The 17773-nt window shown below is 50.0% G+C and overlaps 1 protein-coding gene across 2 annotated transcripts in view; it reads right to left on the reverse strand.

Annotated features, from left to right (window-relative positions):
* The window catches only part of SMG5 (SMG5 nonsense mediated mRNA decay factor), a 29454-nt gene that overhangs the window by 6068 nt on the left and 5613 nt on the right, over window positions 1-17773 (reverse strand). The window contains exons 2-17 of one of the 2 annotated variants that reach the window (XM_080361023.1): window positions 16508-16606; window positions 15878-16001; window positions 14624-14780; window positions 14084-14173; window positions 13096-13185; window positions 11199-11277; window positions 10514-10639; window positions 10034-10102; window positions 8424-8632; window positions 8149-8286; window positions 7298-7996; window positions 6127-6296; window positions 4513-4588; window positions 3762-3937; window positions 2838-2996; window positions 1572-1631 (exon numbers count right to left, since the gene is read on the reverse strand). In XM_080361023.1, the coding sequence (XP_080217149.1) occupies window positions 1572-1631; window positions 2838-2996; window positions 3762-3937; window positions 4513-4588; window positions 6127-6296; window positions 7298-7996; window positions 8149-8286; window positions 8424-8632; window positions 10034-10102; window positions 10514-10639; window positions 11199-11277; window positions 13096-13185; window positions 14084-14173; window positions 14624-14780; window positions 15878-16001; window positions 16508-16606 (2521 nt within the window). The remainder of the gene's footprint in view (window positions 1-1571; window positions 1632-2837; window positions 2997-3761; window positions 3938-4512; window positions 4589-6126; window positions 6297-7297; window positions 7997-8148; window positions 8287-8423; window positions 8633-10033; window positions 10103-10513; window positions 10640-11198; window positions 11278-13095; window positions 13186-14083; window positions 14174-14623; window positions 14781-15877; window positions 16002-16507; window positions 16607-17773) is intronic. The other variant, XM_080361024.1, reaches the window with a different exon arrangement.

Here is a 17773-nt window from a genome sequence, read left to right on the forward strand (position 1 = left end):
GCGGGGTTGATCGTCTCACTGGACACTGGGGTGCAGCCCAACCTGAGCGCTGGGTGCAGTTTTGGGCACCTCAGTATGGGAACGACCTCAAACTATTGGTGTGTCCAGAGGAGGGTGATGAGGATGGTGAAAAGCCTTGAGGGTGAGAATTAGAAGGAGCAGTTGAGCTCCTTCCTCAAGGGGTCAGCAGAGGTGCTGATGTCCTCTCTCTAGTGACCAGTGACAGGACACAAGGAAATGGAATGAAGCTGCACTAGAGGAATTTGGATTTGGAGAGCAGAAAGGGAGCTGGGGGTCCTGGGGACAGCAGGGTGACCATGAGCCAGCACTGGGCCCTTGTGGCCAGGAAGTCAATGGGACCTGGGGGGGCTAGAAGGGGGGGGTCAGTAGGTCAGAGAGGTTTTCCTGCCCCTCTGCTCTGCCCTTGAATAAAGGGTTTAGTTCAGATACTATCAGGATATATTGGGGAACATATGTATATACATAATGTAATATATACAGCCATAGCACCCTGAGAACACCCCATCTCGTCTGATCTGGGAAGCTAAGCAGGGTCGGGCCTGGTCAGTACTTGGATGGGAGACCAGCTGCGAGTAGCGGGTGCTGTGGGCTGAGCCAGCACTGGGCCCTTGTGGCCAGGAAGCCAATGGGACCTGGGAGGGGTTAGAAGGGGGTGGTCAGTAGGTCAGAGAGGTTCTCCTGCCCCTCTGCTCTGCCCTGGGGAGACCACACCTGGAATCTTGTGTCCAGTTGTGGCCCCTCAGTTCCAGCAGGACAGGGAACTGCTGCAGAGAGTCCAGCGCAGCCACCAAGATGCTGGAGGGAGTGGAGCATCTCCCGTGTGAGGAAAGGCTGAGGGAGCTGGGGCTCTGGAGCTGGACAAGAGGAGCCTGAGGGGGGACTCATTGCTGGGGCTCAAGATGGCAAGGGGCAGTGTCAGGAGGATGGAGCCAGGCTCTGCTGGTGACAACCAGGGACAGGACAAGGGGCAATGGGTGCAAACTGCAACACAGGAGGTTCCGCTGGCAGATGAGAAGCAACTTGTTGGGGTGAGGGTGGCAGAGCCTGGCCCAGGCTGCCCAGGGAGGGTGTGGAGACTCCTTCTGTGCAGACATTCCAACCCGCCTGGACACCTTCCTGTGTAACCTCAGCTGGGTGTTCCTGCTCCTGGGGGTTGCACTGGATGAGCTTTCCAGGGCCCTCCAACCCCTCACATTCTGGGACTCTGTGAAGTCCAGACTGGACATTAGGAAAAAGTTCATCACTACGAGGGTGGTTGGTGACTGGAACAGCCTCCCCGGGGAAGTGCTCACAAGCCTGTCAGAGTTCAAGGTGCATCTGGACAATGCTCTTGGGCACATGGTTTAGTTTTAGGTAGCCCTGGGAGGACTTTGGTTGGACTTGATCCTTTTGGGTCCCTTCCAACTTGAGATATTCTGTGAGTCTGTCTTTGCAGAGTAGATTTACTGCCCCTGTGTGGATGGGAGCAGAGAGCTCCCCTTTCCCTCCCCACTTTCAGACCTTTCAGCCACAATACTGTCAGGTTTCAGGCTGGAACCAGCATCTCCTACCTGCAGTCGGAGCTGAGCCATATCTCTCATTAGCCTGTTCCGACGAGCTTCCTCTGCAGCCTAGTTACAAAAACAAACTTCCATGTCAATTAGCAGAAACCACACAAGCTGACACCCTTCAAGAAACAGGGTGAAAAGGGGACACCTGAGTAGCTTTGGGGACAACAACAGGAACAAAACATTCACCTCCCACCAGGTATCTATGGTTAGAGTTACAATCTAATAGTGATCTGGTGGAAATTGTGCTAGGTACAGAGAATTAGGAGAATTTGGAGGCCAGTATCTAGTGGAGTACCTCAGGGGTCTCTACTGGGGCCAGTATTATTCAATATATTCATTAACGATTTAGACGAGGGAATAGAGTGACTGTCAGCGAGTTTGCTGATGACACTAAGCTGGGAGGAGTGGGTGACACTGGAAGCTGTGCTGCCATCAGAGACCTGGACAGGCTGGAGAGTTGGGTGGGGAATAACCTAATGAAATTTAACAAGGAAAAGCGTAGAGTCCTGAATCTGGGCAGGAACAACCCCAGGGTCCAGTATAGGTTGGGAAATTACATATTAGAGAGCAGTGTAGGGGAAAGGGACCTGGGGGTGCTGGTGGACAACAGGGTGACCATGAGCCAGCACTGGGCCCTTGTGGCCAGGAAGTCAATGGCATCCTGGGGTGTATTAGAAGGGGGGTGGTCAGTAGATCAAGAGAGGTTCTCCTGCCCCTCTGCTCTGCCCTGGGGAGACCACACCTGGAATCTTGTGTCCAGTTGTGGCCCCTCAGTTCCAGCAGGACAGGGAACTGCTGGAGAGGGTCCAGTGCAGGGCAACAAAGATGCTGAAGGGAGTGGAGCATCTCCCGTGTGAGGAAAGGCTGAGGGAGCTGGGGCTCTTTAGTTTGGAGAAGAGGAGACTGAGGAGCGACCTTATTAATGTTTATAAATATATAAAGGGTGAGTGCCACGAGGATGGAGCCAGGCTCTTCTCGGTGCAAATAATGATAGGACAAGGGGTAATAGGATCAAGCTGGAACACAAGAGGTTCCACTTAAATTTGAGAAAAAACTTCTTCTCAGTGAGGGTGGCAGAGCCTGGAACAGGCTGCCCAGGGGGGTTGTGGAGTCTCCTTCTCTGGAGACATTAAAACCCACCTGGACATGTTCCTGTGTGACCCCACCTGCACGTTCCTGCTCCAGCAGGGGGATTGGACTGGATGAGCTTTTGAGGTCCCTTCCAATCCCAAACATACTGTGATACTGTGAATTAGCCCAACTCACCATGTGAAACTGGGCTTGGGCCTGGTGCAGTAAGTTGTCTTGCTCCGACTGGGCTATGCTGATGAAGATCCCAAGCTCTGCGTTGAACTGCAGGATGCTGCCTTGCAAGTGGGTGATGAAGTGGCCGAAGCTCCGAATGCAGCAAATGCGAACAACGGACTGCAAAGAAGCAGACGGGCAACCACATCGCAGCCGCATCTCCCCATGGGGACGGTAACCAGAGCCGGTTCCAACCCTACAGCTCATGCTTTTGGAAAGGGCATAAAGAAAACACCCCCAAACAGACAGCAACAAAAAACCCAACCCAAACCACAAAGGAAACATTTCTGATGGAAACGTGCTTCTGAATATAGAGAGGGATGTGGCAAAGCCCAGAAAGCTTGGAAGTGCTTGCAGTCTGGGCTTCCCCAGCTCAAGAAAACCTCAGGAAAACATCCACAGGCTCTGCGCCTTAATTCTCTGCTCAAGCGCTTAGTGCTGGGAAAAGGAATAAAGGAACCCAACAAGTCTTTGTGCTTGGGAAAGCAAAGCGCTGTGTGAGGGCACAGGGTGCCACGTGAGCTAAGATGCACCAACTTGTGCATTTACTAGAGAAGGATCATGGGGAACTCCAAGCAAATCCCCATCATTCAAGGCAGGGCAGAGGTAACGACCCTTCTGCCCAGATGGGGAGGTCAGGAGACTTCACGCAGCAAAACTGTCAACACGTGGCTGCGTTTCCTTTCATAATGACGCTAACAGGGAAGGCATTGTTTTAAAATGCTCATTTTTTGATAGATCGACGACTGCAGCAACCACCAGCAACATGAACCCAGCTCAGACTCAATAGATTAAATCAGTTTGGGGTCTTTTTTTTTGGCAAAAAAGAACCAGATCTCCCATCTGCACCCCCAGAAAGGGACATGGAGGATTTTCCCTGCTCACCTCCTCAACCGCTGAGAAAATGGGCCGGTCTTGCTCAAAGTTAAACCTCTTGTGTGCATTTTTCAGAGGGGGAAGATTTCGCAGGGCCACATCTTCTGGGAGCAGCAAGTTGGCTTTCAGGTCTGGGAGCTCAGCACCGCTCAGGATGTCCTTGACTTCGTTACACAGGGCCAGCCCTGGAAAGGACGGAGGGGAACACGGCAAAATGTGGTGATTTAAAGAACCGATGCGGCGACCAAGAGAAAATCTGCTCTAAGGCACACGATCCATAATGATCAGAGGGTTTAAATTACACGTGTACTGTGAGCGAGTGTTGGAGGAGGAACGTTCCCATTCATTTCAACAGAAAAGCATCCCTGTTCAAACTACACTTCTCAGGAACCAGGGGGACTTTTAGGTTGAGGTACAGGGCACATCACGAGCATTCAGAGTTTAAAACTCATTTCCACGATTGCCATGACAAATATCACACCCTTACTTATGCTCTTGACAATCAATTTTAATCCTCTTGACCACATAAGGTCTCAGGCTATTGTCGGCCATATATAACACATCAATAAAGTCTATGAGACAGAATTTAACTGGAATGGTGTTTAAACACAAAAATAACACGTGCATGATGTCACTTCCCATTGTGCTCATTATCAAACTGTTAATAGCAAATCTCCCACCATGGGATCCATCACACACACGGAAATCCCTGATGACCACGTTGGCTCAAACGCTACGTGGCCACGTCCTTCTCCAGTACCTGAATCCTGCAGGTCGGCAGCAGAAGGCAGGAGGTTGAGGAGCACAGACAGCCTGTTCCACAGGCTCTGGGAGCTCTGCAGCAACAAAACACAAAGTGTCAAGACAGATGTATGCGATAACCAGGCCTCTTGGGCCTTTCTGCATCTAGAGATAATAATAGTAATAAAAGATATAATAATAGTCATAAACATCATCATTGACAAAACAATTGATGTACAATGCTTAGCCAGTGGGGTATTTAACATCATCACTTTCTGTCCAGAACTGAGACAGTAGCTTCAATGTGCCCTTAGCAGCCCAGCCCAGGGGGAAAAATGTAATGAAACAGAACAGGGGCAAGTGTAGAGTCTTGAATGCGGGCAGAACAAGCTCAGGTTCCAGTGTAAGTTGGGAATGAGCTGTTGGAGCAGTGAAAAGGGAGCTGGGGGTCCTGGGGACAGCAGGGTGGCCATGAGCCAGCACTGGGCCCTTGTGGCCAGGAAGCCAATGGTACCTGGGGTGGGTTAGAAGGGGGTGGTCAGTAGGTCAGAGAGGTTCTCCTGCCCCTCTGCTCTGCCCTTGAATAAAGGGTTTAGTTCAGATACTATCAGGATATACTTGGGGAACATATGGACATACATAATGTAATCTATACAGCCAGAGCACCCTGAGAACGCCCCATCTCGTCTGATCTGGGAAGCTAAGTAGGGTCGGGCTCGGTCAGTACTTGGATGGGAGACCAGCTGGCAACAGCGGGTGCTGTGGGCTGAGCCAGCACTGGGCCCTTGTGGCCAGGAAGCCAATGGGACCTGGGGTGGGTTAGAAGGGGGTGCTCAGTAGGTCAGAGAGGTTCTCCTGCCCCTCTGCTCTGCCCTTGAATAAAGGATTTAGTTCAGATACTATCAGGATATACTTGGGGAACATATATACGTATATATATAAAATATATAGAGCCATAGCACCCTGAGAACGCCCCATCTCGTCTGATCTGGGAAGCTAAGCAGGGTCGGGCCTGGTCAGTGCTTGGATGGGAGACCAGCTCCATCCAGAGAGGTTCTCCTGCCCCTCTGCTCTGCCCTGGGGAGACCACACCTGGAATATCGTGTCCAGTTGTGGCCCCTCAGTTCCAGCAGGACAGGGAACTGCTTCAGAGAGTCCAGCGCAGCCACCAAGATGCTGGAGGGAGTGGAGCATCTCCCGTGTGAGGAAAGGCTGAGGGAGCTGGGGCTCTGGAGCTGGACAAGAGGAGCCTGAGGGGGGACTCATTGCTGGGGCTCAAGATGGCAAGGGGCAGTGTCAGGAGGATGGAGCCAGGCTCTGCTGGTGACAACCAGGGACAGGACAAGGGGCAATGGGTGCAAACTGCAACACAGGAGGTTCCGCTGGCAGATGAGAAGCAACTTGTTGGGGTGAGGGTGGCAGAGCCTGGCCCAGGCTGCCCAGGGAGGGTGTGGAGTCTCCTTCTCTGCAGACATTCCAACCCGCCTGGACACCTTCCTGTGTAACCTCAGCTGGGTGTTCCTGCTCCGAGGGGGTTGCACTGGATGAGCTTTCCAGGGCCCTTCAACCCCTCACACTCTGGGGTTCTGTGACCAAGCAGACAGTCTCAGACCGAATCCTGAGCAGTTCCCACCTGAGCACACATGATGATAAGGTCTGTGTTTGTCCTCAGCCAGTCCAGGAACACCTTGACAGTGAGCAGCAGCCCTTCGTTGGTCACGATCTCCAGCTTCTCCTGAAGGGATCGCTCGTTTCTGCAGGATTTGTAACTCGAAATGCTTTCCTCCGATTCAGACACATCATCTGGAAAACGAAGGGCAAAGCAGGATGGCAGGCATGAAACCCTTCGAGAATCCAAGCCCTGCTGCTATGAAAACAACGCTATTCAAATATATTCCTGGAGCTGCAACATCTGTGTAACCCATCGAAGGAAAATGTTAAACAGAACGAAATTCATGTGTTTCTTCCTTTACCCTCATCTCTTTCAAGTGGGTAGGAAGCAACGCCAGGAGCCAGCAAACATTAACATGATCTAATATTCCTTTTTCAAACGCTGAACGTTGCCAGGGCCGCAGGCCCGTTCAATTTGGCAGCACGACGCAAGAAACGCTTTCTTGCTTCAGGGAAGTTGGGAGGAACGACAAACAAGACCAAACAGGCCCGTGTGGTTTTATCTGAAACACAAACGATTCCCTGTAGCGCACCAGATCCATCTCCCTTTCAAGCTGTTTTTTGCCCAGATCACGACTTGTTTGCACCGTGATGAAGATGCTGCAGCTCCACCTGCTGTGGATCTGCAGTTCGGGTCACTGAGAGGAGCTCTCGACTCCTCCTGCAGACACCCAGGTCACATTAACACTGTGGAGCTTTGCAGAGCTGATAATCTGACACCTGATAATCAGACGCCTTCCCCGGCTGCGTCTGCACTGTCCATCACCAGAGGAAGCGTCTGATTATTGACATTTCACATGGGAAAAAGGAAAAGAGGCCACATTTTTAATAACTGCTGGAATGATCCTCTGTATTATCAGAGCTGCTCAGCATTTAGCCAGCTGAGCAGAACAACAGGTCATGCTGGTTGGCTGCAGGTGTTTCCTGTGCTCAGCGCACGTATTCCTGGACATCAAGCTCCTCCTTCAGAAAACACCCAGCCCCAAACCTGAGGAGTATTTGCTGCTCCTCCAAACCTGGCCGAAGAACTTGCACCATAGGAAGGGATGGATTTTAGCCAACAGGCTGCTACACCTTACAATACTCTACAGAGAACCACAACAACTATTTAGAATGAAGTCACTGATCCTTACCTTGCTCTGCCAAGCTGGGCTTATCTAGATCTCCGTTGACACACGGTTTGCTTTCCATTCCATCCTTCAGGACGGGCTGCTCGCTGTTGGGTTTGAGGAGGATGTTGCTGAAAGTGGGAGCCAAGCGAAAGCAGCGTTTGGTCTGAAACAGCTGGGTGGACATGGCCTGGAGGTTACTGGCTATGCTCGCGTCGTTAGCGCTAAGGGATGCCGGCCCATTGACGGCCGGGTCCGCAGCCTCGCTTTTCGAGATGCTCGGGCTCTTGGAGTCCCCCAGCCCGCTGCCATCCACACAGTTTAAGGCCTCTTTGGGCTCACTTTTGCCTCGGCCGCTTCCCTCCTCACCCGGCTCGTCCTCCATGTCCTCCAAGTCGGAGCGAGATTCTTGGCTGTTCATATCAGAGTCCGTCTCCACATCAAAAGCAGCTTCTGCTTCCACGTCGCTCTTCTCCGAGCCGCTTTCTGAGCCATCGCTGCCCTTTGTGGAGCCCTGGCTGGAGTCCGAGTCGAAGCCCTCGCTCAGGTCACTCTCATCCACCTTCTGGGGGTGGCGGCGGCGACGCAGACAGGAAAGGCGGGAGTATTTCTTGCTTTTCTTGCAGTCGTTCTTCCGCTGTTCCTCGCTGGGCTGATGATTTGCCACGTGGGCTTCGGCTTCCTTCTCAATCGAGTTCAACGGCTCCCGCAGCTCCTGGTCATCTGCAGGCAGTCAAAATGAGAGCACAAGTTAAGAAAGTCACAGAATCAGAGAGTCACACGATGTTGAAGGGAACTGGAAAGCTCATCCAGTGCAATCCCCCCATGAAGCAGGAACACCCTGATGAGGTTACACCACGTCCCTGCCCTCTTACCTGTGCCATCGCTCTGAAAGGCTGGGACTGGATTCTCCCCTTCTTCTAGCTCTGCCTGCAGGCGAATATTGACGTGGTTTATCAGATGAGAGAAGAGCGCCAGTGTGAAAGCGATGGCTGCGCTGTACTGCTTCGAACCTGCAACAAGACACAGCGATGAGTTGGAGGAGACCGACCGCTGGTCTAAAATGTGGATGTCAATTAAGACAACATCTCCAGCCTAATTGCACTGTTAATCACAATGTTTCTGAAGGGCTGAATAAAGCACTGGTTACCTGCCCGCTTGAGGCTGTGAACGCTCATGAGGCAGATGATCACCATGCGAAAGATGAGGAGATCAGGAAGGAATGAGTAGCCACTCTCATACTCTTCTTCATCTTCACTAGTTGAACTCAGATTAGGAGGAGAAGGCAGGTAGAACAAGCACAGGTTGAAATCCTCCAGCACGGACTGGCAGAGAGACGTCAGCTCAGAATCCAGAGAGCTTATAGGGAGGAAAATATAAACAAGGATTATTATTCAAGATCCAAGCTCCAATGGAAACTGAACCAACACAGGCAGTACTTTAGCATCAGACAGGATGAAGCACCGGTGAGATGGATCAGATGGTGCCTTCCTCTCCAAAGCTGCTAAACTAAGACTAACAATAACCAGAGCATCTTCCTGCAAAGGTGGCTCACCCCAAAATACAAGACTGGGAGCTCAGGGAGTCGCTGTTGAGACACACAGGGCACTTCAATGCTAAAGGCAGCAGAAGTTTGGGGTCTGCTGCTCAGTTCAAGGGCTACACGGGCGACTCAACTTCTCCTCTAACTCGCAGCTCCATAAGAATATTGCAGAATCCTATAGAGCTTCAAAGGAAGCACCCATGGTGGTTCAATATAACAAGAGTCTCCTGGTTACAAAATCAACCTGTCTCCAAAACATCTAGTGAATCCTTTTTAAGAGGCAACGTTCTTGGGAAATGAAGTAATTTCCAATTTTCTCCCGCTCTAAATATGCGTTAAGCAGATATTAAATGAGCCTCGAACTTCTACCACGCTATCATTCAATATTTGAAAGGTAACCCTATGCTGGGCTGCGTTAGCAAGGAGGAAAATGAGGATTCCTCTGTATTTGGCACTCGGGAGGTGGCGTCTGCTGCACTGCATCCAGCCCTGAGGTACAGAAAAACCCCACAACACCAAAAAGACACTGAGAAACTGGACTTAGAGAGAGAGAACTGTCAAGGAAAACAGAGAATATGATGTATAGAAGAGGCAAAGAGGAGCGAGTTTGTTCAGCTTGAAAGACAGAGGGCGCAGGGGGTGTAATCGGGTTACAAATAGGTGGTTAGAGGACAGCAAGAGGAAAGGAAACAACAGGTACGAGCTGCAGAAAAGGCAAAATGAGAATAGAAGCAAGGAAAAAAGATCCCAGAGTGAAGGTGGTCAGACACCAAAGGGTCTAGATGGGTTTAAATCCATATCTTAAATCCATTTAGGATGGATTTGAATCTCCCTTCACAGCGGATCCTGCTCTGGGGAAGAACCAGATCCCTACAAAGTCCAACTGTGTGCATAAGCCCTTTAAAACACCTGCTCTATTTAAAGCATTTGCTGACCGAACAAGGCAAGAAAACACCAAAGGCACAGCGCAGAGATGAGCTCCACGTTCACTCAGCTACCGGCTTCGTTTAGCCAGAGTCACAAAGTATTTAAGCCTTTGGTACTCCAGCTTCCATTAGAAGACAATCTTCACCCTCCCTGCAGCGTTAGAAGACTCAATTCTTGGCCCTTTTGACAGAAACCCTCAGCGCAGGGACTGGTGTCCTACAGCGTCTTCCAGTTCTGAATGCTTGCTACTGTGAGTTATCAATAGAAGAGAGAATCTGCCGTAACCTTACCTGCTTTTTGGCTGCAGAAGACTCTGCAGGTACATAAAGCTCACCAGCAACCTCTTAATGTCTTTGCCTCTAGAAAGATGGAGAAGAAAACAGAGTAAAGCAGGTACCGTGTCACAGACGGACTAGACTGTTAATAAAGGTCAATCAGGGCTCAACTGAAAACTACACTGATAAAACTGGAGCAAAAGACAGCTTATACACTTCTAATTCTCACCATATGCCTCAGCCCTCATAAACCAGCTCCAGGGAGGCCTGAGGAATCTCTCCCCTCAAACTCCACACCTGGCCAGCATTTTAAGCTTTTCTCCTGAAATTATGACCCGAGAGATCAAGAATGGAATCCAGACCGGAGCTCTCGAAATTCAGGGCACAGTCACCGCCTCCAACGGGCCACGTAGCAGTTCCCACTTCCCAAAAGACGCCACTTTCAGCACCGCAAACCCCGAGCTTGCGCCCCCCTCCTTTTCTTTCCTCTCTTACCGTTTCTTGCTCGGCGACAACCTCCTGGTCTCACATTTCTTCAACTGGTGATACATTTTGGCTGCTTTGTCGTAGAGCCGCTTCAGGTTCCCATAGGCACCTTCAAAGGACACTTCAGACTGGATACTGAGATCCCAAAACAGAACACGGCCAAAGTTACTTTGCCACAGGGTCGCTCGTATTTTATGGCTTTAATTCACCAGAAAGTTATTTAGGCATCGAAGCATGAACACGGGTCCCTAGTGCTTGTGTTTGAATGTGCTGGGCCTACACGACTCCCACTGATGTCTCCAAATCCCATTCCGAGCTGCACCGCAGCTCCATTTGCATCGTTTAAGCACCTTTTCCAATTTGTGCCTTAAAGCAGTGTTCAAATAACTGGATTCCACCCATCTCACTGCACAGGGTCCTCAGCACCTCCATCCCCCTTCAAACCTGGCCCTCCAGCACAGGTAGATAAACCCCTGCCCTCCAAGTGCTGCCCCACACGTGTATTTTGGCGATGAGCACGATGGTTTGGTTCAACCAAGCTTCTTTCTTCTTATCAGTCCTGATAAACCCGCCTCTCTTCCCCATTCCCCCAAAAACAGGAACGAGTGCAAAGCAAAGGAGAAGAGAATCTGGCAGCAGCAACCCCAATGTGCAGATCCTCTGGCCAGAAACCGAGATCCCCACAGACACTCACCAGCGTAAGTAGCAATAAGTCGCTTCCACGTTGTAGTATTTGCTCCCTGCCAGTGTCCCCAGCTGGTTAAAGGGCATCCCTGTTGGGAAAGAGAGCAGCAATGAAATGAATGCAGTTCTCCAATGGTCCTGCTAGAAAGCAGATCCTTTCCTTCTCATGACGCCTCCACACCAGGACAGGAGACGCAACCATTGATAAAGCTGCACTGCAAAGGTCTGGGCTATTCAATCCTTTCACCACCTCGTTTTCTTTCTGTTTTATAGTGTTTATAGATCCTCCCCACCTTCCTGCCAGTTATCTACATGAGAAAACAGCGCAAACAGTGCCTCTTTCTCTGCATTAATAACGCCACGGCCTGGACTCTGGGATGGTGTATTCCTCTTGACACAGACTATCAGCATCTAAGAGTTCTGCTCCATCACACTGTCGTACATAAATGTTTGTCGCTTATTGGTATTTAGGACAAACAAACAACTCAGTGAGAACTCCGCAAAGACAGCACAGAGAAAACATCTCTCTGGAACTGGGCACTTTTTGAGCTAAGACAAGATTTGGCTTGGACAAGTGCACTCTACGCTGGGTTAAGAACTGGCTGGAGGGCCCAGAGAGTGCTGGTGAATGGGGCCGCATCCAGCTGGTGGCCAGTCACTAGTGGTGTCCCCACGGTTCAGTGTTGGGTTCAGTCCTGTTTAACATCTTTATTGGCGATTTAGATGAGGAGATTGAGACCATCATCAGCAAATTTGCTGATGGCACCAAGTTGGGAGGGAGTGTGGAGCTGCTGGAAGGCAGGAGGCTCTGCAGAGGGATCTGGATAGACTGGAAAAATGGGCTGATTGCAGTGGGATGAAGCTCAACAAGGCCAAGCGCCGGGTGCCACACTTTGGCCACAACAACCCCCTGCAGCTCCAGGCTGGGCACAGAGTGGCTGCAGAGCAGCCAGGCAGAAAGGGACCTGGGGGTCTAATGGACAGGAAGCTCAGCATGAGCCAACAGTGTGCCCAGGTGGCCAAGAAGGCCAATGGTGTCCTGTCCTGTATCAAAAATGGCGTAGTTGGCAGGACAAGGGCAGTGACCCTTCCCCTGTGCTCTGCATTGGGGAGGCCACATCTGGAGTGTTGTGTTCAGTTCTGGGCCCCTCAGCTCAGGAAAGACATTGAAGTGCTGGAGGGTCCAGAGAAGAGCAACAAGACTGGGGAAGGGACTTGAACACTATAGGGAGAGGCTGAGGGAGCTGGGCTTGTTTAGTCTGGAGAAGAGGAGGCTCAGAGCTGAGCTCAGCACTCTCTAGAACTACCTGAAGGGCAGTTCTAGCCAGGTGGGGATTGGGCTCTTCTCCCAGGCATCAGCAATAGGACAAGGGGCCATGGGCTTCAACTCTGCCCGGGGAAATTTAGGCTGGATATTAGAAAGAAATTCTTTACAGAGAGAGTGGTCAGGCATTGGAATGGCTGCCCAGGGAGGTGCTGGACTCACCGTCCCTGGAGGTTTTTAAAGTGAGGTTGGACATGGCATTTAGTGCCATGATCTAGTAAACAGACTAGAGTTGGACCAAGGGTTGGACTCAATGATCTCTGAGGTCTTTTCCAACCCAGTCCATTCTGTGATTCTGTGATTTCAACTCTCACTGCAATGCGTTCCCATAAATATCACTTCTGAAGGAGAAAGCAGCACATGAGATCTTTTTGCAGGTGTAAAAAGAGGGAGATGATCAGTAACACTTTGCTTCTGCTTAGCTGGGACAGCTTAGCCAGACAAGCACAACTTTACCGCATCCACGCAAGTCTGAGCTTCTACAGGGAATAAACCCACTCCCCTCTCAGCAGCCGGATACAAACCTGAGCAGAGCAGATTGCGGTGACGTGGTGTGGACAACTAAGAACTCAGGGTAACTCACCAATTTGCGGTGCAACAGAAAGGGCTTGATAGTAAAATCGCTCAGCCAGCAGCTCTGTGTCCACACCTGCCAGTTCGTTCTGGTAGCGAGCTGAAAGAGAACCGCACACATCAGGAACTGGGCGGCACCGCCTTCCCTTCCCTTCTAGAGAAGCACCGTTTCCCTACAGCTTAAAAATACCACAAAACTAGAAATACTGGCCAAGGCAACAAATCCATCAAAGAACTGCTCCATTTGTGCTCCATTTTCCAGTACCTCAGACTATATTGTACCACAGCGAGTGTGAAATCTACAGCAAACAGCTGACCTAATAAAATACCTGGTTGTGGCTAGACTGAGGGGTTTTTTGACAATAATAGGCATTTTGGAAACCTTAAGTGAAAGTATTGTGAAGAGGTGAGCACGTTTCTCTCCCACCAGTCAGGTCAGTCATTCTTTCTCATCGCCTTCACTCCCACGTGTTCACAATGAAGTTGACACACGTACCATATCCTTCAGGTGGTCGTGACTGTGGGATGGATCCGTCTGCTATAAAAGGGGTGACACGCAGCCAGACACAATGACAAAGAACCTGGAGCTTTGCGGTGGCCAACTGGTCTGGACTGATTCAGAATATTGCTTGAAATACCTGATTTTCAGCCCTGCTTGTGCTGCCAACAGTGGCTCTATAAGGTGAACTTAAACCAAGTCTGAACTGAGAAGTTGGCCTACTCTGAGTTTCCTTCACGTTGTCCAAATAACATAAATAAAATCAAAGTCTTCCACTCTCACACAGCCATTTATCAACAGTAAACCCCTCATCTACTTGCTCCAAACCAAAGCTTTGCAATTTGTAGCAGTTTGGTTATCCAGGAGGGTTTCAACTTGCATGAGCTATTGACAAATGTGAGAAACCAGTATCTGCAAGTAACTCCGGCTGGTGACTCACTGACAGGCACCATCTTTTTGGTGTATTAAAGGTTGACCCAAAAGCCGATGCTGCTCTTACCCAGATCTCCCAGATAAACCAGACACCTGTGACACGCCATCTGTGCCCACTCCATCTCCTTCTCGGACGCAGACACGGGTTTCTTGCAACCTACGTGAGAAATACGAAATCACACACACCGTTGGAGAAAGACGCACAAGGTGCCCAAGACAAGCAACGTTTCATCAGATGAAAACAAAGAGCACACGGTACAAGTAGGAGGGAGCACAGATAGAAGGGGCACCAAGAGTAAGAACATCTTACATCTAGTGAACACCATGTCCTGACAAAAGTCTTGATTTTAAGAACCTATTCTCCAAACGGCCCCTTTGTCTGCTTTAATTAAGCTTTTAAAAACAATCCGTACAGCCAGAAGCACTTCTGAGTTTTCCACAAAAATCTGCCGTCATCAAGCAATTACTAAAGAATTTTCTAGTGGCGTTTCCTTCCTGTTAGAAACCCCCTGTTGTGCCCTAGTTTGGTATTAAAAACTCAACACAGATGGACCAGCGCAAGGGGACGCCACTTGATTTAGACCTCGCCCGCATATTGAGCACCAACCTATGAGAGGGTCGGTGACGTGTGTCCAGTCGATGCAGCACTGCAGCTCCAGCTGGTAGTGGGACTGGATGTAGAGCAGAAGGTGCTGGTAAAATCCTATGCCAGCAACTAAGTGAGTCCGGTACGCGCACTCCAGAGTGCTACGGCTGTGGATGTGCTGCAGGGAAGAAAAATGATCGTATGTTCATGGAATCCAGGAGACGTTTTAGGCTGGTCACCCCGGTTACACCAAGTGTCAAGCAAGCTCAGCTGCAGTTGGTTTTGCACAGTTCTGTCCCTCCTCTCACTCAGTGATGTTGTAACTCAACTATCCACCCACTCACCCAACCAACCACCCAACCACCCATCCCTCCCTCCATCCAACCACCCACCCATCCAACCACCCACCCACCCATCCAACCACTCACCCACCCATCCAACCACCCACCCACCCATCCAACCACCCACCCACCCATCCAACCAACCACCCACCCATCCAACCAACCACCCACCCATCCAACCAACCACCCACCCATCCAACCAACCACCCACCCATCCAACCAACCACCCACCCATCCAACCAACCACCCACCCATCCAACCAACCACCCACCCATCCAACCAACCACCCACCCATCCAACCAACCACCCACCCATCCAACCAACCAACCACCCATCCAACCAACCAACCACCCATCCAACCAACCAACCACCCATCCAACCAACCATCCATCCAACCAACCATCCATCCAACCAACCATCCAACCAACCATCCAACCAACCATCCAACCAACCAAACAAGTGGCATTTACTAAGGGGCAGCATCAAGAAGACTAAATACTTGCCACAACAACAAATAAATCAAAAGAAGGCATCTGGTAAGAGCACACCTTAAATACCATTTAGACAACCAGCTCACCAGGAGAGAGCTCACGGCTTTAGAAAACACGAGTATGAACACTGGGATAATTGTCCAGCAATCAAACAATCAGCACTGAAAAAGTCGCTCAAGACCATCATTCTACATGGAGATACGCATCTTTTGAAGATGGGAAGACAAAAATTAAGCAAAATATGTTGAAATATCCTCTGCAGTGGCAGCTCTCTCACTAGATCATGAGGATTTACCAGCCTGCAGCACCATGACTAAGACGAAGGAGAGCCTGGATTCCTGCCCCGTGTTCATACCACAGCTTATCCAACCAAAACACTTTTCACTTGGTCTCGCTCCCTGCGTACTCAGAGACTTTCTCATGCCAGCGCCACAGATACCTGCCTTTTTATTTGTTTTAATGAGCTGGATAACTTCATAGTAAACTTTTCTCCAGAGCAGTTCTTCTGCTTTTCTTCCATAATCCACTGGATGCAAGAACATGAGCTTCACACACAGCTCCCGCAGCCTGAGACAGACGGCAGAGAGTTCACATTTAGCTACGGCAGCTTCAAATACAGCACGGGAGAGGAAAACCTAGATTCGTTATGATGGGTAAGATAGGCCACCTAGTGATGGAACAGCTTGTGTTACTCCCACACAAGCACATCTGGAAAAGCCACACACCTGGGGACCAGATGGCTACCAGTAACCGCTTAAATCGCAGCAATGTCAAGAATTGTCTTGACGGCTTAAAAAATTACCATGAAAAATTATTATCTGAATCTAATAAACTATTTTGCACGCATATACGAAGTTTCAAGGCATTGGTGACTTGTTTGTATTACAACGGCGCCCAGAAACACCTCTGGTCGTGGACTGGATGGTTAAGCCCTGCAATCTGGCCCCTCTTCAAAAGCTGGAGGGACCCCAGATCAACAGTTGCCCTACAAATCAAATACGCTGCGAACCTGCAGACTCAAAACGGACTTTTCCCAGCCAAATGGATTCAAAAAAGTGCCCTGCCCAACTTACTTGTTCCTCAAGCTGATGTTCTCTGGCTTGAACACTTCTTGATACGCTGCTTTATTCCCAAGGATGAGATCCAAACGATGAACGGCCTCCACCACCGCTCTGCGAGGGGACACGGAAAGAAGAGGTTCGGGATTGCAGGTTATCTGGGGTTATTTCATGAGATTTGCGATGTCTGCACAGAACCACACTGGCCTAGTTAACCCCATTATTAGCAAGGTGTGTTATACCACCGCACCATATAAATTGGTTTTCTTTCTGCATTCTGTTTGATAAAAGTTTCTGGAAAGAAGAAAATAAGCAGAGTTACCACAGAATCAGAGAGTCCAAGGTTAGAAGGGACCACAGGGGTCACCTGGTCCAACCTTTCTTGGCAAAAGCTTGGTCTGCACAACCTGTCCAGCTGAATCTTAAAAGCGTCCGATGTTGGGAATCCAATTTCTGTCTCCTCACCAACTTGTCTATGGAAGAAGGCAACTCATGTCACTGTCATCTGCCAAAACTTCCTGACCTTCATTACAGCAATTCATTGATTAAAGTCATTAAAGATCTCTCACCAACGGGTAACAGAGATACTCAAAACCAGCCTAAAATATGAAATTTGTTACGAGATATTTTTTTTCCCTAAAAGGCAGACCAAGCAGCGTCCGAGCATCTGAGTCACGCAAAAAGACACTTGTGTGAATCACCTCCTGGGGGAGGAATTCCACACCGTGTGTAAAACCTCGAGCACTTGAACGTTTGTAGCTGTGCACAAATTCAACTACAACTTCAGAATGTTGCAGTGAAATGCAATTCGGGACTTAGAGAAGCGTCAGTGCTGACAGAAAGTTCCCTCACCGATATCTCATGGACAGCTCAAGAAAGCAAAACCAACCTGCCCTACCAAGAGACACCGTCTCGAAACCTCTGTCGTTGTTGAGCCTGTATTTGAGGTCAATAAACTGACTCATGAAATTACCTTTTCCCAGCTGGTGACTCTATGTGTTCCTCTTTAAGAACTACGTCCTCCAAGCCATTACCTACCAGCCAACCAACCAAGCGCCAGCCAACCAACCAAGCGCCAGCCAACCAACCAAGCGCCAGCCAACCAGCCAACCAACCAAGCGCCAGTCAACCAGCCAACCAACCAAGCGCCAGCCAACCAGCCAACCAACCAAGCGTCAGCCAACCAGCCAACCAACCAAGCGCCAGCCAACCAAGCGCCAGCCAACCAACCAACCAACCAAGCGCCAGCCAACCAACCAACCAACCAAGCGCCAGCCAACC

This window comes from Nesoenas mayeri, assembly GCF_963082525.1.
Source record: "Nesoenas mayeri genome assembly, chromosome: 30".
Classification (NCBI taxonomy): Eukaryota; Metazoa; Chordata; class Aves; order Columbiformes; family Columbidae; genus Nesoenas; species Nesoenas mayeri.